The sequence below is a fragment of the Oncorhynchus tshawytscha genome, linkage group LG02 (assembly GCF_018296145.1).
Source record: "Oncorhynchus tshawytscha isolate Ot180627B linkage group LG02, Otsh_v2.0, whole genome shotgun sequence".
In the NCBI taxonomy this organism is placed as follows: Eukaryota; Metazoa; Chordata; class Actinopteri; order Salmoniformes; family Salmonidae; genus Oncorhynchus; species Oncorhynchus tshawytscha.
In genome coordinates this window covers 66,809,758-66,829,322 of record NC_056430.1, presented here as the reverse complement: position 1 = coordinate 66,829,322, position 19,565 = coordinate 66,809,758, and the positions used below count along the sequence as shown (strand labels likewise).

The 19,565-nt window shown below is 46.2% G+C and overlaps 1 protein-coding gene across 2 annotated transcripts in view; it reads left to right on the top strand.

The window, feature by feature from the left end:
* The first annotated feature begins 1,283 nt into the window (after nucleotides 1-1,283).
* The window catches only part of LOC112264174 (neuronal-specific septin-3), a 65,984-nt gene continuing 47,702 nt past the window's right edge, over nucleotides 1,284-19,565 (top strand). The window contains exon 1 of one of the 2 annotated variants that reach the window (XM_024440747.2): nucleotides 1,284-1,498. In XM_024440747.2, coding sequence (XP_024296515.1) covers nucleotides 1,474-1,498 — 25 coding nt within the window. In that variant the 5' untranslated portion in view covers nucleotides 1,284-1,473. Of the gene's footprint in view, nucleotides 1,499-19,320; nucleotides 19,432-19,565 lie in introns of those variants that run through there. The other variant, XM_024440753.2, reaches the window with a different exon arrangement.

Genomic DNA, 19,565 nt, shown 5'->3' with positions numbered 1-19,565 from the left:
CTTCAGCTGACAATCCAAAAGGCTATAGTTTCATTATTACTACAACTATACTGAACAAAAATATAAACGCAACCTGTAAAGCATTGGTCCCATGTTTCATGAGCTGAAATAAACTATCTCAGAATTGTTCCATATGCACAAAAAGCTTATTTATCTAAAATAAAACATCCCTGTTAGTGAATATTTCTCCTTTGCCCCAAAAATGCAATAAAATCATCCACCTGACAGGTGTGGCAAATCAAGAAGCTGATTAAACAGCATGATCATTTGCACATTGTGCTGGGGACAATAAAAGGACACTAAAATATGCAGTTTTGTCACACAACAATCCCACAGATATCTGAAGTTTTGAGGGAGCGTGCAATTGGCATGCTGACTGCAAGAATGTCCACCAGAGCTGTTTCCAGAGAATTGAATATTCATGTCTCTACCATAAGCCACCTCCAATGGAATTTTAGAGAATTTGGCAGTAAGTCCAACCAGCCTCACAACCGCAACCCACGTGTAACCAATTCAGCCCAGGACCTCCAGATCCGGCTTCTTCACCTGTGGGATCATCTGAGACCAGCCACCTGGACAGCTGATAAAACAGAGGAATATTTCTGTCTGTAATAAGGCCCCTTTGTGGGGTAAAACCCATTCTGATTGACTGCCTGGCTCCCAATTTAGTGGTTCTATGCCCTCCCAGGCCCACCCAGGGCTGTGCCCCTGCCCAGTCATGTGAAATCCGTAGATTAAGGCCTTATTCATTTATTTCTATTGTCTGATTTCCTTATATGAACTCTAACTCAGTAAAAATGTTGCATGTTGACTTGATATTTTTTTTCAGTAATAGAAACATCTGAGTCATTAATATTTATACGGCTAAATTGGGTGTTTGTGACATTTTACACCACAATAAAATGCAATGGATGTGTTCTAATTTACGAATAGAACCTCCTCAATCTTCCATGTAATGGTCAGTAGAGCGACATTTTGGGGACGCCAATGAGCTCAAACAAATGTATTCCGTACGTCAACAACCTATGACGTCGTCTCTGCGACCTCTCTCTCTTCACATGGATTGATTGAATACGCACGGATGATGTCATGCATAGAAAGCCGAACACTAAAATAACAGGATGGTCATAAGTGGGACGTGCGTAAAAGGCACATCATCATCCATTCGTGCCACTGATGCACCCGTGATTCCGTATGCACGCTAGTGTGGTCTGAAACTTGGAGCATCCCACGAAGTGCACATCAGGCTTGGTGAAACATTCAGTGACAATAAATAATACAGGCTAGGCTACGATAGTTCGAGTAGGCTACTCGATGGTTTGAATTGGGATACGGCGAACGGTTACGCATGAGCCGCGGCAACAGTTAGAACAGTGAAAGGACAAGCGTGATCTAGTACAAGAATACTTGGACGAATACTCTATTCATTTGTTGGTGGAAACGTTGACTAATTGTCGCCCAAACGACCAGAACATGAAGAAAAGTCCTGCGAATTCAGGTATGTTGGGAAATGTGTTATTATTGTGGAATACACTATTGTGCGCCCACCCCTCAATTTCAAGTTGCTTTATTTCCACGAGATCTTGGGAGGCTTGTTGCAGATGATGTGATATGTTTGAGTGCATGTCTGTCTACTATGTATTTTCAGCACTTAGTTTGATTCCTTTGTATTTTAATTATTTTAATTTGAACCTCTTTTATGTACATTTCTGAATACATTTTCGTTTAATGATCTATAGGCTCGTGTTTTTCCCTACGTGTCTACATGTGTACCATATGCCTGGATTTCCCTGTATGTTCATTACTTGCATGACTTGTCATTAGACAAATCAAAGAGCCTAAACTTTAACACAGGGAGAGGTACAGGTCAGTCACCTTTATTCTCTTTCTCTCCTTTTTATTGAGACTCTCCTTTTATTTATTTGATCTTTCTGTCTCTTTTGACATTTTTCTTCTCTCCCCTCTGACCAGTGTGTGTATGCAGACTGAGTGTTCTCCATCTAGAGGAGAGCCTCCTGGACTTCTCTAGCCATTAAGGCCTCTGCCTGTCCCATTATGCTTCATCCCTTTGTCCTTCTCCTTCCTGCTCTCTATGGCTGTGATGTGCTGGCCCTCTCTAGGCTGTGCTCTATTAATACACATAGTGGTGTGTGTGTGTGTGTGTGTGTGTGTGTGTGTGTGTGTGTGTGTGTGTGTGTGTGTGTGTGTGTGTGTGTGTGTCACAGCATACCTCTGCTCACTGGCTCCTCTCAGACCCCATCTGTGCTTCCCACTCGTTCCCAACGTTCAGGACCACAGGACGGGCTCCTGGGATCAAGTGGATCAGAGAATCGGAAAATAACACATGCTGATGCCAAAGTGTTTTTTAGTGTGTTGGGATTCATGCTCAGATTACAGTTGGCAATACAGCACAAATGGATCAGGGACCAGGCTAAGCATCATTAAGTCAGTGTGTGACCTTTCAGAGGGAAGGAGAATGGCCTTTAAAGCAGGACCTTTTCCTACATAGCATTATCCTCAGCAGTTTATGGAGTGCTTTGAGTGATTATCACTGTATGTCGGCTCCTGGGAGAGCTCTGATACTGATACCAGCCCTCTCCTAGTGGTGGTGTTGAGACAAACCAGACAGCCTGTCCCAAAACACTCACTAACCCTTCTCCTTGGGTTTATCCTTTCGATGTTAAATCTGTAGGTTGTTAGCAATATGGTGGAAGGTCCCCCACTACACTGCTGAAACCTATCGAGAGCCTTCAGATCTGCTTATACTGATACCAGTGCTCTGTTTGTGAGGTTGAGACTAGAGTTCGACCGATTAATCGGAATGGCTGATTAATTAGCGCAGATTTCAAGTTTTCATAACAATCGGAAATCGGTATTTTTGGACACCGATTTGGCCGATTTTTTTAGAAACTGTACTTTTTATTTGTTTTACACCTTTATTTAGTCTTTATTTAACTAGGCAAGTCAGTTAAGAACACATTCTAATTTTCAATGACGTCCTAGGAACGGTGGGATAACTGCCTCGTTCATGGGCAGAACGACAGATTTTCACCTTGTCAGCTCGGGGGATTCAATCTTGCAACCTTACAGTTAACTGGTCTAACGCTCTAACCACCTGCCTGTCGTTGCACTCCATGAGGAGACTGCCTGTTACGCGAATGCAGTAAGCCAAGGTAAGTTGCTAACTAGCATTAAACTTATCTTATAAAAAACAATCAATCAATCATAATCACTAGTTAACTACACATGGTTGATGATATTACTAGTTTATCTAGCGTGTCCTGCGTTGCATATAATCGATGCGGTGTGTATCGTTGCTCCAATGTGTACCTAACCATAAACATCAATGCCTTTCTTAAAATCAATACACAGAAGTATATATTTTTAAACCTGCATATTTAGCTAAAAGAAATCCAGGTTAGCAGGCAATATTACCAGGTAAAATTGTGTCACTTCTCTTGTGTTCATGGCACGTAGAGTCAGTGTATATGCAACAGTTTGGCCCGCCTAATTTGCCAGAATTTTATGTAATTATGACATAACATTGAAGGTTGTGCAATGTAACAGGAATATTTAGACTTATGGATGCATGTGGTGTGCGCTGCTCTATTTCCGATGCCTGTGGTTAGCGCTGCTCTATTTCCCATCCCTGTGTTTAGCGCTGCTCTATTTCCTATCCCTGTGGTTAGCGCTGCTCTATTTCCCATCCCTGTGGTTAAAGATTTCCCATCCCTGTGTTTCTTGTTTCCCATCCCTGTGGAGATGATATTTCCCATCCCTGTGTTTAGCGCTGCTCTATTTCCCATCCCTGTGGTTAGCCCTGCTCTATTTCCCATCCCTGTGGTTAGCGCTGCTCTATTTCCCATCCCTGTGTTTAGCGCTGCTCTATTTCCCATCCCTGTGGTTTGCGCTGCTCTATTTCCCATCCCTGTGTGGTTAGCGCTGCTCTATTTCCCATCCCTGTGGTTAGCGCTGCTCTATTTCCCATCCCTGTGGTTAGCGCTGCTCTATTTCCCATCCCTGTGGTTAGCGCTGCTCTATTTCCCATCCCTGTGGTTAGCGCTGCTCTATTTCCCATCCCTGTGGTTAGCGCTGCTCTATTTCCAATACCTGTGGTTAGCGCTGCTCTATTTCCAATCCCTGTGGTTAGCGCTGCTCTATTTCCCATCCCTGTGGTCAGCGCTGCTTTATTTCCCATCCCTGTGTTTAGCGCTGCTCTATTTCCCATCCCTGTGGTTAGCGCTGCTCTATTTCCGATGCCTGTGGTTAGCGCTGCTCTATTTCCCATCCCTGTGGTTAGCGCTGCTCTATTTTCTATCCCTGTGGTTAGGGCTGCTCTATTTTCCCTCCCTGTGGTTAGGGCTGCTCTATTTCCCATCCCTGTGGTTAGGGCTGCTCTATTTCCCATCCCTGTGGTTAGCGCTGCTCTATTTCCCATCCCTGTGGTTAGCGCTGCTCTATTTCCCATCCCTGTGTGTGGTTAGCGCTGCTCTATTTCCCATCCCTGTGGTTAGCGCTGCTCTATTTCCCATCCCTGTGGTTAGCGCTGCTCTATTTCCCATCCCTGTGGTTATGCCTGTGGTTAGCTCTATTTCCTATCCCTGTGGTTAGCGCTGCTCTATTTCCCATCCCTGGTTAGCGCTGCTCTATTTTCTATCCCTGTGGTTAGGGCTGCTCTATTTTCCCTCCCTGTGGTTAGGGCTGCTCTATTTCCCATCCCTGTGGTTAGGGCTGCTCTATTTCCCATCCCTGTGGTTAGCGCTGCTCTATTTCCCATCCCTGTGGTTAGCGCTGCTCTATTTCCGATGCCTGTGGTTAGCGCTGCTCTATTTCCTATCCCTGTGGTTAGCGCTGCTCTATTTCCCATCCCTGTGGTTAGCGCTGCTCTATTTTCTATCCCTGTGGTTAGGGCTGCTCTATTTTCCCTCCCTGTGGTTAGGGCTGCTCTATTTCCCATCCCTGTGGTTAGGGCTGCTCTATTTCCCATCCCTGTGGTTAGCGCTGCTCTATTTCCCATCCCTGTGGTTAGCGCTGCTCTATTTCCGATGCCTGTGGTTAGCGTTGCTCTATTTCCTATCCCTGTGGTTAGCGCTGCTCTATTTCCCATCCCTGTGGTTAGCGCTGCTCTATTTCCCATCCCTGTGGTTAACGCTGCTCTATTTCCCATCCCCCTATTTCCCATCCCTGTGGTTAGGGCTGCTCTATTTCCCATCCCTGTGGTTAGCGCTGCTCTATTTCCCATCCCTGTGGTTAGCGCTGCTCTATTTCCCATCCCTGTGGTTAGCGCTGCTCTATTTCCTATCCCTGTGGTTAGGGCCGCTCTATTTTCCCTCCCTGTGGTTAGGGCTGCTCTATTTTCCCTCCCTGTGGTTAGGGCTACTCTATTTCTCATCCCTGTGGTTAGGGCTGCTCTATTTCCCATCCCTGTGGTTAGCGCTGCTCTATTTCCCATCCCTGTGGTTAGCGCTGCTCTATTTCCCATCCCTGTGGATAGCGCTGCTCTATTTCCCATACCTGTGGTTAGCGCTGCTCTATTTCCCATCCCTGTGGTTAGCGCTGCTCTATTTCCCATCCCTGTGGTTAGCGCTGCTCTATTTCCCATCCCTGTGGATAGCGCTGCTCTATTTCCCATACCTGTGGTTAGCGCTGCTCTATTTCCCATCCCTGTGGTTAGCGCTGCTCTATTTCCCATCCCTGTGTTTAGCGCTGCTCTATTTCCCATCCCTGTGGTTAGCGCTGCTCTATTTCCGATGCCTGTGGTTAGCGTTGCTCTATTTCCTATCCCTGTGGTTAGCGCTGCTCTATTTCCCATCCCTGTGGTTAGCGCTGCTCTATTTCCCATCCCTGTGGTTAGCGCTGCTCTATTTCCGATGCCTGTGGTTAGCGTTGCTCTATTTCCTATCCCTGTGGTTAGCGCTGCTCTATTTCCCATCCCTGTGGTTAGCGCTGCTCTATTTCCCATCCCTGTGGTTAACGCTGCTCTATTTCCCCTCCCTGTGGTTAGGGCTGCTCTATTTCCCATCCCTGTGGTTAGCGCTGCTCTATTTCCCATCCCTGTGGTTAGCGCTGCTCTATTTCCCATCCCTGTGGTTAGCGCTGCTCTATTTCCTATCCCTGTGGTTAGGGCCGCTCTATTTTCCCTCCCTGTGGTTAGGGCTGCTCTATTTTCCCTCCCTGTGGTTAGGGCTACTCTATTTCCCATCCCTGTGGTTAGGGCTGCTCTATTTCCCATCCCTGTGGTTAGCGCTGCTCTATTTCCCATCCCTGTGGTTAGCGCTGCTCTATTTCCCATCCCTGTGGATAGCGCTGCTCTATTTCCCATACCTGTGGTTAGCGCTGCTCTATTTCCCATCCCTGTGGTTAGCGCTGCTCTATTTCCCATCCCTGTGTTTAGCGCTGCTCTATTTCCCATCCCTGTGGTTAGCGCTGCTCTATTTCCGATGCCTGTGGTTAGCGCTGCTCTATTTCCTATCCCTGTGGTTAGCGCTGCTCTATTTCCCATCCCTGTGGTTAGCGCTGCTCTATTTTCTATCCCTGTGGTTAGGGCTGCTCTATTTCCCCTCCCTGTGGTTAGGGCTGCTCTATTTCCCATCCCTGTGGTTAGGGCTGCTCTATTTCCCATCCCTGTGGTTAGCGCTGCTCTATTTCCCATCCCTGTGGTTAGCGCTGCTCTATTTCCCATCCCTGCAGTTAGCGCTGCTCTATTTCCCATCCCTGTGGTTAGCGCTGCTCTATTTCCTATCCCTGTGGTTAGCGCTGCTCTATTTCCCATCCCTGTGGTTAGCGCTGCTCTATTTCCCATCCCTGTGGTTAGCGCTGCTCTATTTCCCATCCCTGTGGTTAGTGCTGCTCTATTTCCCATCCCTGTGGTTAGCGCTGCTCTATTTCCCATCCCTGTGGTTAGCGCTGCTCTATTTCCTATCCCTGTGGTTAGCGCTGCTCTATTTCCCATCCCTATGGTTAGCGCTGCTCTATTTCCCATCCCTGTGGTTAGCGCTACTCTATTTTGCATCGCTGTGTTACAGTCTTCAGTCTTCCATTACTAACAACCAGTGGACATATATAGTATTCAAAATTTTCTTCCACACAGTGGAAGACATTTGTTTTGTGTCTGATGTCGCCTATGAATGCAAGGCCAGGGAATCTTCATCTGGACAGAGGCCTCTGTCTGTCTGTCTGGGATACACATTGAGAACTAATGGGCTGGATGTACCTATGTTGTTGCCTATTTCCCAGTAACAAACTCCAAATGAAAGCGTGGTGGGAGCTCAGCTGAGTAAATGCACTCCCCATCTCTCTCTCTGGACATGTGAGCGAACCCAGTCAGCTGCACTGTACACTGACTCCTCTCAGGATTTGTCCGCACACTGAATGGACCTTTTGTGCTAAGGAGTTGCTCAAGGGGGTGTTATGAACTTGTTACACTTGCTATTTTTTGATGCTGGCCTCCATAATGAAGTGGGTGTCAGGTCTCTGAAGTGCATTAGCAGCAAGCCTTTTCAAAGACTTATAGCGAATCAAATGGATCGGTGAAGCGTAACGTCCCCATCAGCATGATTTGTCATCACGAAAATCCTGACCTACAGCGATTTATATTCTAGTCTTCAGCTAAGTTAGTACTAACAGGAAAGAGAGACCAGAAATAAATGTATTGTTAGTGTGTATGAGTTACTAATCTGTAACAGTGTTTGTGTTTGTCAGATTATTTGTGTGTGGTGTAGTCGTTCCTAATGGGTCAGCACTCCCGGTGATGTCATTGATGTGAGGAAGTGACAAATTATCTCAGATGTCGCATCGGGGTCAACTGGGACCGCCAGGCGTCTCTGGTTCCTGGGCACAGACAGTTGAAAGTAGGGCAGAGTCTCTCAACTCTGGTTCAGGGTAACCCCACACAGGGAGTGCAGGCTTTTGTTTAAGCCAAACACTAACTCTTGAATCAATTCATCAACGAGCCATTGACCAGTTGAAGCAGGTGTGTAAGTGCAGAATCAGATTAGTGCTGGGCTGGAACAAATGCCTGCATACTGTGTGAGTGTCCCCTAGACCAGAATTGAGCAACGCCGTAGTAAAGGGATGCTGTGTATCAACCCTCCGTGTGGCTGGACGAGTTGTGCAACCCTGTATGTAATAAGGACCTTTGTATCTAGTTTTCCCATTAGGCACCAGTATGTCAGCCATCCTCCTACTCAGTAGCACAACGGCAGATCCAGGTCCCGTAGTGACCAAGCAGCAGATGAGGAGTCAATACTGCTCTTTATGTCTCCTTAACAATGCTGCCTTACAGTGAAGCCAGCTCGTTCCCTGAGTCTGAGACACTCTGTACTGGACCAAACCCCAACTCAGTGTGGATCGTGCTTCCAATGGTTCACTGAGTTCAAATGGTGCTGGCAACACAAGGGTTGTGGATTAGATTTCCCACATGGGCCATTTATTTTCATGTTGGTCCTGTGTCATTGTTAATAATGTTGACTATTCTGTCTCTTTAGAATAAAGTGTCTGCTAAGGGACGTATTAACCTCTCTCGTTGATGAGTATCACACCAGAACTCCCAACCAGAACTCCCACCCAGAACTCCCACCCAGAACTCCCACTACTTAGCCTGTGGTTCTCAACGGGACTTGGTGTTCTGTGAATTTGCATATCCGCACAAATAGTTCTATCTCCATTTCCTGCTGGAGAAGCTTTAAGCTTTCATTAGCCTAATCTTACGCCCCCCATAGGAAGTAACCCATTACTTATTATGGCTCATTTGTCTCCAGTCTCCCCAGGTCCAGATGCCTCTATGATTAGCCTCGCTGTGCAGGAATGCCCACTGACGTTTTGTTTTGGAATGCCGTCAATACCGCCGGAAATGCTGTGGTGCGCTCTATGACATCATTAGCCAGTGTGTCAGAGTTCAGCTATATATAGGGATGTTGATTTGTGTAACACGGATGACATTTCAGCTTAAAGCCTAGAACCCCCCCCACACACACACACACACACACACACTGAAAACAGGACACTGAAAACAGGGCCATGTCACTATGGCTTAGGGTGATGGGCAGTCTTCTAGTGTTATTCATTATTTAGTTATATAACTTATATAAAACACACACACCTTCTGTTGAGAGCAGATGTCATTAACATAGCATGACTAATGAGCTAGTCATTATTGCCATGCAGATTAGCTTGTAAACATATTATTATCATATTAGGGGGTAATCAAGAGAAACGTTTTTTTCCCCAAAACTTTATTGCATTTCCGCAGATGCATTAAAACAGTAATAGCATGTGTTTTTAAAAGAGTAAAATTTAAGGTACTATGGTAGGTAATGTGGATGGCCATGTCAATTAATAGTTGCATAATGTCTCAGTAGAAGCCACGTAGGGCATATTTAATGCTCTGTGGTCTTGTATTTATCTGGGAGTGCTCTGTGACCAAACTCCAAATGCACAGACACTACCACAGCACTCGTGTGTGTGTGTGTGTGTGTGTGTGTGTGTGTGTGTGTGTGTGTGTGTGTGTGTGTGTGTGTGTGTGTGTGTGTGTGTGTGTGTGTGTGTGTGTGTGTGTGTGTGTGTGTGTGTGTGTGTGGAGACTGTCTGGGTCAGGGCAGCAGATTTAGACATCAGGAGCCTGCCATGCTGATTACAGGGGCACAAGCCACAAGGAACCACAGGAACTCTTTCTCTCTCTCTGCCTCTCCATTTCTCTCTCTATTGTTCTCTCCCTCTATTTCTCTCTCACTCACTCGCTCACTCACTTACTCACTCCCTCACCATGACTCAGTTTAGTCTAATTCGCAGGGACAGGACAGAGGTGTGTGTGCGTGCGTGCGTGTGTGTGTGTGTGTAATCCCGAAACACACATTATTGTTGACTACCTAGCCCTCAGTCTTGTTTGTCCATGCACTCTGTACCCTGCTGTGTGTTAGGCAGTACTTAGTGAATTGATAAGACATCCAAGCCACTGTTGATGATCCATTTTCTCAATGTCAACATGTGTTTCAGTATTTAACTACATCTGTCAGTTCTATCAGTCATTCAAAATGCTAAGTGTGGTTCTGACCTAGGCATTTTATAGCCTGAATCCAAGATCTGTTTGTGCTGTCTTGCCAACTCCCTTGCTATGAGTGTCACGCCAAACAAGTTGGAACACAAACAGATCAGAGACTCAGGCAAGGTCTGGGCTATGTAGAGCCGGAGACTCCCGGGCCTGTGGACCCGACACTGTGAGGATATATCCCATTCTGTCTGCTGCCAGCTTCCTCCAGGCTCTAATTACTACCTTATGGTGAGCAAATATCCAGCAGATGTCCCAGTACCACCACAGCCACGCTGGGAAGGACAGACGGACAGACTGCAGTCCAAGCACTTTTACAACACTTTGATTTAACTTCTTACTGACCTGGAATTGGGGTTGGGGGTTGTCAGACTTTTGGAAAGGAAAAAAAAGTCTGTCTTTGAGTTCGAGTTGAGAAATGATTGTCCTGAGGGGAGTGGGTTAGATAGTATCTACAATCTGTTTTGTACTGTGAGCTGCCATTTCCAGAGTAATTACTCAGCCTTTGGGACATTACTTATTCAGCTATATATTGGCCATGAAATTCATTCTCTATTTGGTTATGAAGTGGGAAGTGTAACTTCTCTCTCTGACTGGTTTACACCAGGTCATCTTCAACCAATGAAAACCATGAGAAATTGATAGCAAACAGAAACGTCAAAGACCAAGTCTAATCACTGTCTTATTGAACGTGCTCATTAACTCCACACTTACTCTGCATAATCACAATCTCAATCCGCGTCAATTCCCCCAAAGCCCCAGTGAGCCCCACTCACTCATCCCCCCCTCCCTCAGCGTTTGGACACCATCAGTGGGGAATATGGGGATTGGGGATGAGCATGTGGCTGCCATCGGGAGCAGAGAGAATCAGGTGATTGGATCAAATCAAGGTCCCTCAATCAGGCCGAGTGTGTGTGTGTCATAGGCCCTAGATTAACAGCTGCTGGATGTGTCGTAGCAGGGTTTTTATTCAGGATGGTTAGCCTTTTCAGAACCTGAATTTTATTTAACTAGGCAAGTCAGTTAAGAACAAATTCTTATTTTCAATGACGGCCTAGGAACAGTGGGTTAACTGCCTTGTTCAGGGGCAGATTTGTACCTTAGCTTGAGGATTTGAACTTCGGTTCATAGCCCAACACCACTAGGCTACCCTGCCGCCCCAATGTTGTGAATGATCCCCAGGCCAGCAGGTCTGGTTGTTAAAGCAGGGCAGTAGACTCATGAGAAGGACAGGCCTGTCTGTGTCTGACAGAGAATAGGGGAGCTGCGCTGTGTAGCGCTGAGATGAGGTCATAGATTGTGGCTGCAGCGACGAATCGGGCACAGTCTGTTTTATTTTCTCTGCCTCGTTCCCCCTTTATTCTGCATCATCAGCTCTTTACTGTAGATTGAGAAAGACGGTCTAAAAGTGTGTGTGTGTGTGTGTGTGTGTTTATGCCTGTGTGTATATTATCGGCCCCCCGAGGCCCTTCCCCAGATGTGCAGAAGACATGCTCCTGCAGAGGGAACCTCCTGATCTCTCCTCCCTTTTACCTTCACTCCTCTCTTCTTCCTGTCCATTTACATTCACTCCTTTCACTACCTCCCCCTCTCTTATCGCTCTCTTTTCTCTCCCCCCTCATCTTTTATCTCCTTCTGACTGTTCTTTGTCCTTCATAGTGCATCACCGCCCCACAGGCATGTCTATACTAGTGGTCCGCTGTGTGCTGGTCCAGTCCTTGACTCTTATGTAACTAAATGTAGCATGTTGGGGTCAGGCGTTTGGCCATAGGTCATGTAGTAAAGTGACGGCTTACATTTGAATGTGAACCCTTAGGCTCACCATGCAACGTCAGTCATCGTGTAGCCTACAGCTTTTTTGGTCTTGCATGGGTGCTTTTGCGTACATGGCTGTCTGCTTTCTATGCCCATATGCCCTACTGCACAACGTGTGTGTGTGTGTGTGTGTGTGTGTGTGTGTGTGTGTGTGTGTGTGTGTGTGTGTGTGTGTGTGTGTGTGTGTGTGTGTGTGTGTGTGTGTGTGTGTGTGTGTGTGTGTGTGTGTGTGTGTTTACAGGATGTACGGTCATGCGAGAGGAATCTGCTCTGGATAACAGCCTTCCTCCCCAGGCTGGGTGGTGAAGGTGGTGTGTGTGTGTCTGCATATGAGTGTGTTTGTATGTGTGTGCATGCCTATGCATGCGCATGTGTATGTGCGTGTATACGTGTGTGTGTGCATACGTGCATATGTGTGTGTGCATACGTGCATATGTGTGTGTGCATACATGCGCCTGTGCGTGCGCGTGTGTGTATGTGCATACGTGCACATGTGTGTGTGCATACGTGTGCGCGTGTGCATATGTGCGCGTGTGTGAATACGTGCACGTGTCTGCATATGTATGTTTGTGTGCATACATGCGCGTGTGTATGTGTGTGTGCATACATGTGCCTGTGTGTGCGTGCGAGTGTGTGTGTACATACGTATGTGTGTGTGTACATACGTATGTGTGTGTGCATGCATACGTGCGCGTGTGTGCATACGTGCGCGTGTGTGCATACGTGCACGTGGGTGTGTGCACGTGTGTGCACATGCATGCATGTGTGTGCGCATACGTGCGCATGTGTGTGCATATGTGCGAGTGTTTGTGTGCATACGCGCACGCTTGTGTGCGGTGTGTGTGCGATGTAGGACTGAAACAATTATTAGATTGGTCGATTGTTTGGTCGATAGGCTGTTGGTCGACAGAAATGATGATGTTTTTGTCGAGCAGTAGTAAATATCTAAAAAAGATTTCTGGCACACCTCTTATTCTCGCCCATCTCAGTTAACTAATCATCTCAGTGAACTAATCATCTCAGTGAACTAATCATCTCAGTGAACTAATCATCTCAGTGAACTAATCATCTCAGTGAACTAATCCATTGCGGAGGGCGTGGGGATGGTACGGTCCAAGAAGATGGGGAGTGTGGCTGCACAATGCACTTCTCTCTCCAGAATGAGCTCTCTCCTGCCAATTTGTGCACATTCATTGTTTCATAACTTCATTGTGTGAATTGTTTGTGTTTCATTGTCTATCAATTCCCCATTACATACAGTAGATCACCAGTAGTACATTTTACAGTTAATTCCTGTCATTTCTAATCTACAATGTTTGTTTGGTTAAGGTAATGTCTGTTAATGCATTCAATATAAATTCAGCAAATAAAGAAACGTCCTCTCACTGTGCACTGCATTTATTTTCAGCAAACTTAACATGTGTAAATATGTCACGGGATACTAGGAGTGGTGGGTTGGAATCAGGTGCAGAGAGCAGGGTTCAGTAAATCGTGATTTATTCTCCGGCCAAAAAAACGGTCACGCCAACATACAGGGCGCATAAAACAGACCAGCCCAAACACAGGACCCAAACAGTCCGGAGAATACAAACGTGAAAACCACAACCAACAGAGTAACAAAAACAATCCCGCACAAAACAAGGGCGGGTCAAACTACTAAATATAGGGAAGCTAATTAACCAAAAATACACACAGGTGAAACTAATAAGACAAAACCAACAGACAAACGAAAAAGGGATCGGTAGCGGCTAGTAGGACGGTGACGACGACCGCCGAGCACCGCCCGAACAGGCAGGGGAGCCAACTTCGGCGGAAGTCGTGACATAAATATTTGTATGAACATAACAAGATTCAAACACTGAGACATAAACTGAACAAGTTCCACAGACACGTGACTAACAGAAATGGAATCATGTGTCCCTGAACAAAGGGGGGGTCAAAATCAAAAGTAACAGTCAGTATCTGGTGTGGCCACCAGTTGCATTAAGTACTGCAGTGCATCTCCTCCTCATGGACAGAACCAGATTTGTCAGTTCTTGCTGTGAGATGTTACCCCACTCTTCCACCAAGGCACCTGCAAGTTCCCCAGCGAAGAGCCCTCCACCTCCGATCCAACAAGTCCCAGACGTGCTCAATGTGATTGAGATCCGGGCTCTTCGCTGGCCATGGCAGAACACTGACATTCCTGTCTTGCAGGAAATCACTCACAGAACGAGCAGTATGGCTGGTGGCATTGTCATGCTGGAGGGTCATGTCAGGATGAGCCTGCAGGAAGGGTACCACATGAGGGAGGAGGATGTCTTCCCTGTAACGCACAGCGTTGAGATTGCCTGCAATGACAACAAGCTCAGTCCGAAGATGCTGTGACACACCTGCACGTTCATTAATTGTTTATGGTTCGTTGAACAAACATGGGAAACAGTGTTTAAACCCTTTACAATGAAGATCTGTGAAGTTATTGGGATTTTTACAAATGATCTTTGAAAGACAGGGTCCTGAAAAAGGGACGTTTCTTTTTTTTGCTGAGTTATTATTATTATTATTATTCCAGTCGTTTACCGCTCTCATTGTCGGAGTGGACACGTTGTTTGCAGAGCGCATAACCTATGCTACACTTGTAAGAAACACATTTTGTTTTATTTCATTCCATTCATGAGTTCTGTCCATTTAGTTATTGTCAGGAGCACTCCAAACAAAAGACAATGTTGAGTAAGGGCGTGCACCTGATTACGCATAGAAGTAGGCCGGCCTATAGGCTCAACGTAATGTTTTCTTCACCTCAAACAGCTAGGAAGCAAAGTCTGTTTTTACATCCATTCAGACTAACAATTTTTCCTCAATGTATTTGAAGTCTTTCCAGCTCTCTCCCTTTTTCATAACCACTCAGTGTAAAAGGAAAAATGTCATGCTCTGTCTGATCCAGTGGAAACATCATAAATAGGCCTACCTGATTATTACTTATCCCTTGTGCAAATAGCCTACAGCTGGTGGCACAGAATATTTTATACAATGTTGCAAGGAGCTTCAGGCCAGACCCAAGTTAAGCGTTAATACAATGTTTCAAGTTCGTTGCAGACAGGCCATGTGTGGACACTGCAGGCTGCAATGTTTTTATTTGTTGGCTTTATAGGCTATTTTTACATAGTTGGCAATAGAAGCTACATTTTAAGTTTATATCATTTTCATATAGAAGTGGATAGAGTTTTGATGTACCACATGACAATGATTTTGAGATACAAAGACATTATTATAAATAAAATGAAATTGTTCCATGAAAAATGTGAATATGAAAACCATAACTGGTACACAGATCAGTAAAAATTTGAATATAAATTGGCATTCCTCGTGAGAAAGTTGGCCGACTCCTCGTTGTAGCCTATTACCGGCAACTTCAGGAGAGTAACAGCAGAATCTGCGAAAGCCAGCGGGAGTTAGACAATGGAGCTGGTCTCTCTCCTCTCTCTACAGCTAGACACTGGAGCTTGGTCTCTCTCCTCTCTCTACAGCTAGACACTGGAGCTTGGTCTCTCTCCTCTCTCTACAGCTAGACACTGGAGCTGGTCTCTCTCCTCTCTCTACAGCTAGACACTGGAGCTGGTCTCTCTCCTCTCTCTACAGCTAGACACTGGAGCTGGTCTCTCTCCTCTCTCTACAGCTAGACACTGGAGCTGGTCTCTCTCCTCTCTCTACAGCTAGACACTGGAGCTTGGTCTCTCTCCTCTCTCTACAGCTAGACACTGGAGCTTGGTCTCTCTCCTCTCTCTACAGCTAGACACTGGAGCTTGGTCTCTCTCTCTCTACAGCTAGACACTGGAGCTCTCTCTACAGCTAGACACTGGAGCTGGTCTCTCTCCTCTCTCTACAGCTAGACACTGGAGCTGGTCTCTCTCCTCTCTCTACAGCTAGACACTGGAGCTTGGTCTCTCTCCTCTCTCTACAGCTAGACACTGGAGCTTGGTCTCTCTCCTCTCTCTACAGCTAGACACTAGAGCTTGGTCTCTCTCCTCTCTCTACAGCTAGACACTGGAGCTGGTCTCTCTCCTCTCTCTACAGCTAGACACTGGAGCTGGTCTCTCTAGACACTGGAGCTGGTCTCTCTCTACAGCTAGACACTGGAGCTGGTCTCTCTCCTCTCTCTACAGCTAGACACTGGAGCTGGTCTCTCTCCTCTCTCTACAGCTAGACACTGGAGCTGGTCTCTCTCCTCTCTCTACAGCTAGACACTGGAGCTTGGTCTCTCTCCTCTCTCTACAGCTAGACACTGGAGCTGGTCTCTCTCTCTCCTCTCTCTACAGATGGACACTGGAGCTGGTCTCCCTCTCCTCAATTAGGTCTCACCATGGAGCCACTACAGTACAGCCCTGTTGAGGCTTATAGTAAACCAACGTTGAATCAGAGCTGGCTTACCGCAGAACCACTGTTTAAATACCGTACACATATCACAAATCAAAAAGTGTGACACCAAAAGATACTGCTGCTTTGTTAGTTGCCTGAGTGTCACAAATAGGATGTCACAGATTGTCACGTGTGTTTCTGTGTGGGTGTTTGTGCGTGTGGTCGCAAGTGTGCCTGCTTACATGAGTCTGTGTGAAAGAGATCACAGTGCTGTTGGGCTCAGGCCAAGGGTCTGACTGTCTCGCCTGTCCAGCTGAGCACTGACTAGGTCCAGGGTAGACCAGGTTAGTGCTGCCATTTGACTGCCCTAAAGAGTTCTCCTTAATTAAAACATGTCATAAGCAGTCACTGCATTCCATTAACTTTGTTATTGCTCAACAGCTTTAACAGCCTTAAAACCGGGCCTCTATTTTTGACAGACTTGAGTAACATTGACAAACACCATGTGGATGGAAGTTGGCTTCTTCCTTATGACTGAGTTCCTCTTTAATAAAGGTGAAAATGTATCCAGAATGTAGCTCTGATCTGTTTCTATGAGTGACCTTTAGTAACCACACAGTGTGTGTGTGTGTGTGTGTGTGTGTGTGTGTGTGTGTGTGTGTGTGTGTGTGTGTGTGTGTGTGTGAGCGCAAGCATGGACACACCTACACACACATATGGACACACACCTACAAATCTACACACACCCCTATCCCTCCATCCAGTCCCTCTACTCCCCCACACAGACATATGGCCATATGACATGAAGAGTGGGGGAGCGAGGAGAGCCAGGGGAAGGAGGTGCATCAGAGGGGGAGAGACATACAACTCCACAGAGCTGGTTTGGGTTAGAAGGGACCCTAGATAACGAGTTTCTGTAAAAATGCCTATATAGATCCAGATAACCCCACTGCTCATTCATGCCTGTCTCATTCCCACTGGGCTCCAGTGTGTGTGTGTAGATTGGGGTGTTTGTGTGTGTCCCATCTGTTGACCCTTTCATGACTGGTTCCAACTTCCTTGGGTCCCTCCATACAGTAGATTAAGCAATTTAAAAAGAGGATCTTACAAGACAGAGGGAAAAATCCCAGAGAAGGTTGTTATGAATGTTTGTGAACTCACTTCTGATCACACTCCTTGGCAGGGAGACTGCAAAGTTTGGCTCCGGTTTAAGTTTTTGACAACGTACAATAAATCCCCGTCGACACGTACACCATCCCCAGCCCCGTCTCTTGTATCATCACCTCACCTCAGATAAAGCCGGGCGTTTGTCATCGGGGCGAGCCAAGATAAACAACTTGCCCTATCGCAACTGTAGCATATCACTGTCCTCACCCAGCTGCGGTTCCTGTAGATTAAACTAAAACAGCCCAGGACAGGTCACATTCACCTGAAAGAGCCAAAGGGTTTGTCTCCAATCATGTTTATGCTAAAGCTATCTAGATAGTGCAGAGTTAGCGACTTAGCTATCTAGGGAGGGATTGGATGTCCCTTTGAGAACAAATGGAAAGGGAAGTGAAGTGCTTGTAACTTGTGTGTTTGTTTGGCCGTTTTCTCGCCCAGACGGCAGCTCGCTAAGTGACCTCTCCTGAGAGCAAGGTGGAGGGTCAGAGGCCAGAGTGCGTCCTGCTCTCCTGGCGTCAGGGGAGGGGTTGGGTGGGGTGGGCACTACGGAATGGGTGGGCACTACGGAATGCTCCGGGTCTGTTAAGTGACTCCAGTGTTTGTTTTTCCTGATTAAACCCCAGTCACTAGAACTGGAGATACACTGGGAGGATAGAATACACAGTCTCTGGTCAGGAAATGTTAAAGTTCTTCTATAACTCACTCAGTTGAGTCTGATGTTGTTATGGGAGTATTCTTCATCCGCTTACCCCACGTTTACCTTGTAACCATGGCATCTTAGAATGGTGTCGAAGGTCCCTACACATACAGTACCAGAGAGTACATTTGTGTGGTGTGTGTGTGTGTGTGTGTGTGTGTGAGAGAGAGATTGGGGGCTGTTAAATGGAGGTAGCGGAGTGCTTGAGTTCCATGATCTTTCTAGAGAAAGATAGAGAGAACGTCTATATGATCAGCACATGGCCACACGGTACTAACACTGCATTATCCCACAGTACTAATGTTGCATTATCCCACCGTACTGACGTTGCATCGTCCCACCGTACTAACGCTGCATTATCACACGGTACTAACACTGCATTATCACACAGTACTAACACTGCATCATCACACAGTACTAACACTGCATCATCACACAGTACTAACACTGCATTATCGCACAGTACTAACGCTGCATCATCACACAGTACTAACACTGCATGATCGCACAGTACTAACACTGCATCATCACACAGTGCTAACACTGCATCATCACACAGTATTAACACTACATCATCATACAGTACTAATACTGCATCATCACACAATGCTAACACTGCATCATCACACAATGCTAACGCTGCATCGTCACACAGTGCTAACTCTGCATCGTCACACAGTGCTAACATTGCATTATCCCACGGTACTAACGTTGCATTGTCCCACAGTACTAAAGTTGCATTGTCACACAGTACTAACGTTGCATTATCCCACAGTACTAACGCTGCATCGTCACACAGTACTAACGCTGCATCATCGCACAGTACTAACGCTGCATTATCGCACAGTGCTAACGTTGCATTATCCCACCATACTAACGCTGCATTATCCCACAGTACTAACGCTGCATTATCACACAGTACTAACACTGCATCATCACACAGTACATTATCGCACACAATGTATCCCACCATACTAACGCTGCATTATCCCACAGTACGCTGCATCGTCACACTGCATCATCGCACAGTACTAACAATGTATCATGCACAGTATCACTGCATTACACAGTACTAACACTGCATCATCACACAGTTCTAACACTGCATTATCACACAGTACTAACACTGCATCGTCACACAGTGCTAAAACTGCATTATCACACAGTACTAACACTGCATCGTCACACAGTGCTAAAACTGCATTATCACGGCAGATTGAAGACATTAGACCTAAGAGGGAGGGAGGGGGAGAGATGTGACTAAGTCAGACAGAAAAAGGGGAAGTCTTCAGCAAAAAAAGGAGAGAGAGAAAAAAGACAGACATTACATGTGGCTAAGGCTGTGAGCAAGTAATGGAGCGAGACAGAATAGCCGGTAAGTTCTGGGCTCTCAAACTTTTTTCTTCTGCGTAGTTTGGAGTCTTTTTCATTGAAGAAAAGCTGCTTAATTCTCTCTTTTCTAACTCACTTGGTAACTTTAGTTTGCTGCCTTGCCTGTGTAGAGGAAGC